Source organism: Opisthorchis viverrini (assembly GCF_000715545.1).
Source record: "Opisthorchis viverrini unplaced genomic scaffold opera_v5_5, whole genome shotgun sequence".
Lineage (NCBI taxonomy): Eukaryota > Metazoa > Platyhelminthes > Trematoda > Opisthorchiida > Opisthorchiidae > Opisthorchis > Opisthorchis viverrini.
The window spans coordinates 4,476,625-4,484,121 of record NW_008751661.1 but is presented as its reverse complement, the minus strand read 5'-3'; the positions used below and the strand labels follow the sequence as shown (position 1 = coordinate 4,484,121).

Sequence of the window (7,497 nt, the reverse complement as noted above, 5' to 3'; positions counted from 1 at the left end):
TTTGATGATATACCACTCTGTTTGAGTTCGTCGAAATGCCCAGCTAGATCTCGCTTCCTTCACATGCAATTTAACTTGTTTCTATGCCGTGTGGATAGTCAATCAAACAATCTTTGACCCTGGAACTCGTAGTGGCACCTGGGCGTTCTTCATTTATGTTAATGTTTAAAGTGGGCGTACGTATTTTCCACCTACCAGCTCATGTGAATTGGACCAATTAACCAATAGTCACTGAGTAACGTTTCGGCATCGACAAAGTGCTCCTCTGGGTTTCGTTTCTGAACACCTGGGGTTTAAAGACATTGGAATACGTCACAACTGACCGTAAGTTTTTAAGGTCCCACATTATAGGATTCTTTCTTCTGTAGACATGTGAACAATGGAGACTAGTGTTTTGCCCAGTTGACCATATTCCGGATTTCGAGAGCGCAATCTTGGACGCCTGCTCCTGTGTGCCGCTGGCAGCCATCAAGAAGTAAATGACACGGTTTACTGAAGAAAACTACTCATAATGTGGCTTAAAGCTGTTAAATAACCAGTCCGATTTTATTCTTCTTGGTGCTTCTCGTCTGAGTGAGTTCCCTCCGGTTCCGGTACAACTGCTCTGGCTTGTCCACACCAACCGGGGTCAGCACTGTCCATAGTGTTATGAAAGTTGGGAAGTTCAATGGAGATACCCTCCTGCAACCAATTGATTATGAAAACCCTAGAGGCATTGTACACCTGTTTCACCCTTACTAGATTCGTGAACAGTACACAATTCACAGGGGTGTGAGTTGTGTGTGTGGGTGTGGGTGTGTCAAACCCACAACCTTCCGGTTAGCAGTCAAGATACCCAACCTTCTAGCCCAGAACGCCTGACGAGCAATGCGATTAAATCGCAGGTAGCGCCACGGATCCTTCACTAACGGGATCCACAGCACATGAGCACAAGTGTACACTGCATCCTCGGGTGACGATTAATCAGATGGCAGTTTCACTCATCGAATGAATGAATGAATGAATGGATGAATGAATGAATGAAGGAAGGAAGGAAGGAATGAATGAATGAATAAATGAATGAGCGTCACAGGTGAGTGAAAACTCCATCTGAAAAGCGGTTGCTTGATGAGCTAGCGAACAACCGTTGCCAAGTGGTGCAGATCACCGATGCTGTATCCTGACCAAAAGCGAATTAAGCATCCTGCTGATCAGAAGCTCGTGGCAGAGTGGTTAGGTTTTCAAACTACTAGGAAGGTGGTCGTGGGCTCGAGGTTATCTGTTAATGATTTCTATTAAGGACAAAACAGCTGTACAGCGCACCTCGAATTCTCAAAACAAGTTAAATTTACTTAAAAGATCAAATATCCTGCAAATGGTATTTAGTGCATAGAGTTTTGCACCTACTCGTCCTTACCAATAATGCACGTAAAGGACTATTCGGGATTGAACACGGGACATTTAACATACTGAAACGAAAATACAAAGACGTCCCACCAGTATACACGGACGTGGCTGAATAAGAAATTTCCAACAGCTAACAGCTTCACGCTTCACTGATGTGCCCAATGAGCCGAAGAACTTGAACAACGATCAAGCAACTGTCAAGATTGTGCAAAAAATACTACCCACGTGTAAGAAACCCCATTTTAAACGAAAGCTTAATATACCGTCCAATTTACAGTACCCGAATAAACGTCTAACAAATCCAATTTCCTAACCACTAAATTGGGAACCATGCGTTGCCCATATCCAAAAACGATACACAAAAAAATTGGGAGAAAAGTAGACGCGGGGAAGATGCTCATCAGTTGTCATTCAATACGGAGAATTGAGACACATTTCAAAACTCAGACTTGTCGAGACTGACCCATGAAATCACACAGTCTAAACTGAACAATGTCACATTAGTCATCGCCTGGAACACATTGTTGATTTCAAGAAAGTCATCGAAACGCATCCAACAACATACAGGATAACAAAGAAGAACAACGAGAAGAATGTGAATTAGTAAAACACAATTGTTGGAAAAAAACACATCTAAAATGGACAAACGGAGATAGAAATAAAAGTCTAAAAGCATTTTCGGTGTACAATACCCGGGCCAGATTCGTCATACTCCTGTTTGGTGATCCACATCTGATGGAATGTAGATAGGGAAGCCAAAATTGAACCTCCAATCCACACCGAGTATTTGCGCTCCGGAGGAGCGATTATCTTGATCTTCATTGTGCTCGGCGTCAACAATGTAATCTCCTTCTGCATTCGATCGGCGATGCCGGGGAACATGGTCGAACCGCCAGACAAAACAATGTTCGCATACAGGTCCTTTCGAATATCCACGTCGCATTTCATGATCGATGTGTAGGCGGTCTCATGCAGACCGGCACACTCCATACCGAGGAAACTCGGTTGGAACATGGCCTCGGGACAGCGGAATCGTTCGTTGCCAATCGTGATCACCTGTCCATCGGGAAGCTCGTAACTCTTCTCCAGTGATGAGCTCTCACTGGCAGTCGCCATCTCGTGATCGAAATCGAGTGCGACGTAGCACAGCTTCTCCTTGATATCGCGAACGATTTCTCGCTCAGCTGTCGTGGTGAACGAGTGGCCGCGTTCCGTCATGATTTTCATCAGGTAGTCAGTCAGATCTCGACCAGCCAGATCCAGACGGAGGATAGCGTGTGGTAGGGCGTAACCCTCGTAGATCGGCACTGTGTGACTCACACCGTCCCCGGAGTCTAACACAATCCCAGTCGTCCGACCAGATGCATACAACGACAACACAGCCTGAATGGCCACGTACATGGCTGGTGTGTTGAACGTCTCGAACATGATCTGTGTCATTTTCTCACGGTTCGCTTTTGGGTTCATGGGTGCTTCGGTGAGTAGGACTGGGTGTTCCTCGGGGGCGACACGCAGTTCGTTGTAGAACGTGTGATGCCAGATCTTCTCCATATCATCCCAGTTGGTCACGATTCCGTGCTCGATCGGGTACTTCAGAGTGAGGATACCACGTTTCGACTGTGCCTCATCACCGACATAACTGTCCTTCTGTCCCATTCCAATCATGATTCCGGGTTGTCTGGGTCTCCCAACGATGGATGGGAATACGGCTCTGGGTGCATCATCTCCGGCGAACCCGGCTTTGCACATACCGGACCCGTTGTCGATTACGAGCGCGTTGATTTCATCTTCTGCCATGTTTATTCTTTGTTCCTCTCAGTTGAATGCTGCTAGTAACAGTTTTCAGTGCTTTCAGTTTTTATTCATTTTACTTCTCTCCATTTATGGGCATGGTCTAGGCGCGCGACACTTTGGTCTGCACGAAGCTTATTGGTCTGCCTACCAGTGGTAGGTGCTTTCGAATCTTTGGTGGTCCGTGTGTCGCATTCTTAGTTGTGTGCTTTATGGCAATGAATCTTGTCATGTAATTTTTTTTAATTTGAGTCATTCTACCATCTACTTGTGCGCGATATTTGACTGACACTTTTATATCAATCAAACCATATGCACTGGCATGTCATTGAAATATTCACCCTCGATCATCTATCTGCATCACATGGTAGTTAGGGGTGTTGAAACTCATATAACTTTAACTAGTCCAGTGATTAACATACCCTAAAGACGGGATATACCTCAGTTTTGAAGATTAATTGCCTTTGTTCAAATTCACGAGTATCTGTGATTACATGCTGCGGGGCACTGAGAAAACGTTAAGCGCACCGTATTATTTTGAATCACAGACTACAAGTAGAACCTTTTTTCAACATGCAAGTTGTGAAATTGTGCATTATATCAATGAAGAGTTGATGTACTTGCAGATTATTTTTGCCTTAATCAATTCCACAGGTAAGATTCGTTAAGCAAACCGGTGAAATTTCTAAGACTGTTACCTTATCTCATTTGACACATTAAGGGGGTAGGATATGATTGATCTACATCATTCAGTCTTGTTGAATTTCTTGGGCAACTCCAGTTGATACAGTAGCCTCTCTCCCACTTAAGGGGGTTTCAGTGATTCGGTATTGCCGAAGTTTCCTTATTGTGAAGACATTTACTACTGGATGAATTAATAATTTGTCGAACGTCTTCACAGTTTTTTGTCTTCTTCCCTTTTGTTTTCCACATTCCATCTAGTTTTACAAACATGATCAGGATATATGGATCGCATTACAAGATGCCCTTTGACCGGTTTGGGGACTACTCGACGACAATGTACGCAGATAAAAGGAAAACGGTTTGCCAGAATGCTCGACGCGTAAATGGTTCGTCTTGTCTGAAGCGATCTCAAGGTTGTGAATGCTGAGTATGCATGAAGCACATACAATTTTACGAGACTAGAATGGACCATTAAACGGTTAATGAAGTTGCATCAATGACACATCCACCCTAGCATTTTCGCCTTTCGCAAAATAGGGTAGTCGATACTTTACTGAATATCTAAGTAACCCAGTAAACGAGCAGCTGGTAAAGTTTAGTTTTTCCCACATCAGTATTGGGCCTGGTCTGTGACAGAATGACGATGGACGTTGCTTTTATTTGGCTTCACATTCACTTCTGGAAAGGACTCAAACCTCGAAAGTACCCATTTGATACTTCCGGAATGCCAAACATATCGCTTAAGGGTCAACACTTTCTCCTGCTCAGAACTGATTATTATAACGTCTCTGACTTGTGCTGGTGAACTAATGGTAACACCTGCTTCCTGTGTCAGATTTCCGGAGTTTAGACCCCGGGACATTCAAGTATATGCATTAGTGATGAGCCCGGATAAGAGCCGAACTCAAGTCCAGTGCTTCTCCTTTGGTGTGGACCCACCAGAATAATTGCTCCATGTTACAAAGAGGACTGTTAAAATGGGTGTTTTGAATGTGAAACTTTGAAGTAACAGCTACAGGTATGTGCCGTTCCGCTCACTGGTGCGGCTTTGAACGCTACGTTTATTTGAGTCCAGCACCTCGTTATCCGCAGTGGCCAGCACTTACACCCAGACCAATTTCTTGCCTTTGGGGCATGCAAAGTTTGCACCTTGTCTGTCTCATAGCCTTTTGCTCTGAAATATTTAATCTAATAGTTTGAACTAATTGAAGATACCCATTCAGACCATGAGAAGAACGAAGATAGCAAGCATAGCTTTTGTCTGTAACTGGCGAGTAATTCTATCGCAAAATTTTATGTGCACCGGTTTAGTACAAACAACGAACAGGTAATCTATAAAGGAAGAAAAAGAACGCAGTGGGATTAGAGGTACACGGGTCAGTGCGTCAACGAGTCGATTAAGTGACTAATGTCAAAAATTTTTCGCAAGTCAGCTTAGGTTTAAAGGTCGTTTACGTTTTTTTGGACGCAGAATTCTGTCACGCATTCGGATTCCAATTGCCCCTCCGGTGGATGGTAGTATATATCGTAATACCCTGATCGATCTCGCAGGCTTGCTGTTTCTTAGTAACATGATTGGTTATCAGATTTGAAGAGAGCCTGCATGTGGACCTGCTTGCCGAGCTTCTATACGTCAGCTTCACTCAAACTTCATTACTTGGATTAGAAACTCCCTGTACATCCTTCCTCTGTACGTACAGACGGGCGGTGTCGTCTTTCAGAATGCGAACATCAGTGTTGGGATGCCCTTAAGATATACGTTCCCCCATTCCACACTTATATGATTAATCTCCTGTCGTTCGTTGCCTCTTCATACCTTTATAGGCGACTGCGCTATGGAGGCTTCTCTGTCATACCGCGTCCACTGATCTGCTTTGCTCCCACGCTATGAGTGGCTATTTCCGCTCCCGATACCTTTGTTCCCACCATCATTGACAGTGATTTGCAGAATACCGTGGGTCCACCTCCCGTAGTCTATGAGTGGAATTTATCGACATTTCTCATAGCTCGGCATCCATAACATATCGTTTTTCAACATTATATTCTAGTCCTCACACTTCACGCTTATCATGATAGGAGAAACTTGGGTGATTGGCTTCTTATCTCACCAGTTCTTTTGTTTCCTAAGTCAAACTGAGCCTAACCCAAGGTGCTGCCCTCTTGCCCAGCGTGACCTTCCCTCCTTTTACTTATTCCCAGTGGCTCTGTTCAACGTAATATTTTACTTCTTATCGATAACTTTTCACTGACCAGTAACTTGTAGATGCTTTCTCACCGTCAGGAGATGGCATCTCATTCCTTATTTTGTCCTCGTCATCAGTGAGAAACTCAACTGGGATTAGTTCTTCCGGCACTTAGTCTGTATCTTTCGACTGGGCACTCTGCACTCTATCAAGACACTCTCATACGTTGTAGAACTGAACCTTCCTCAGAGAGAATCTCGTCTTTGTAACTTTTCGTAAATATCTCACTTTCCACCCTCAGATACCAATCAGCTTATAATAATCCTAGGTAATGCCATCTCAACCGATATATTCGCCGTATTGTTTCGTGTGTGCTCGTTTGCTGTGCTTCATTGTTTTCGCAGAAGGCATTTGACCACTTTCTGTAAGCCACTTACCTGTGCTAAGAAATCCCTTATCCCGAAGCCTCTACGAAGAGTTACTCGTGACAGTCCTTCTTCCCTTCTCATTTAATTTATGTCCATCATCGTCTATGGAACGCAGTACAGCATGTGTTTTTCGTATTCGATCTCGTTTCCCTGTGGAAATTGGCAGGACTGCCACTTTCGACTGTGTAATATCCCAAATCTGTCCAGCGCACAGTGTACATAGAAATAAGGGTTTGCATGTAAGCATTTGCATCAAGAAGACAGAACGTCAGCTGTCTATGAGCATAGCATAGCGCCTTTCGCTATGACTTTTAGCAGGTCCTCCAGTTCAGGGTATATTTTGGGCTCCCGTTCTCTCCTAGTAAGCCAACTTAATGCCAGAAAGTCATCTTAGACCACCTAACCTTACGGGGAGCAGAATCTGCGGTGAATCGGGGAATGAAACTTAGCTTTTTGGAAAGGAAAGTGTTATCATTGTCCCCAGTTGCTCATTCCCTACCTCTGACCACAATTTATCCATCTCATCAGTTATCCGACGCCATGCGCCCCGTAATCTTTGCGTGCATCTAGTACTAAAATGTTTTCACACTGTCGATTTGGACTGCCTCTCCTCAATGATCCATAAATGGGACGGAACAGACCCTGTTCTTTGAAATCTGTATCATTATTGATGTACCAAATTCCAATATTCCTAGCACAGATTCACCTATCGAGCTGCTTTCCAACTGAACATCCGCGTGAGGTCGAAGAAAAAGCAAGTTAACTCTGGAATGTATTATACTGCTACGGGTTCAACACACAACTAAAGTCCAGTTTTACAGTGACTAACTGTCAGTCAGAGATATACGTTTCTAGCCCTCTTTTGTAACTTAAAAATAATGCCTAGTTGACCAGAATGTAACGAAACCTCATTAGCTCTGGTAATCCGCAAGAATACCCTTTTAGCTTCATCCACCCGTTTTTAAAAAGCTTTTGCATTGGAGCACAAATCATTGTATTGATTTACGAGAAGTAAGGAAGAGTGT

General features: G+C 43.8%; 1 protein-coding gene across 1 annotated transcript; it reads right to left on the bottom strand.

Moving 5' to 3' along the window:
* Window positions 1-2,052: 2,052 nt before the first annotated feature.
* Window positions 2,053-3,183, bottom strand: T265_00571 (hypothetical protein; the record flags this gene model as incomplete). The annotated part of the gene is made up of 1 exon (XM_009164375.1): window positions 2,053-3,183. One exon carries the CDS (start codon window positions 3,181-3,183, stop codon window positions 2,053-2,055), a length of 1,131 nt encoding a protein of 376 aa, XP_009162639.1.
* Window positions 3,184-7,497: the final 4,314 nt, after the last annotated feature.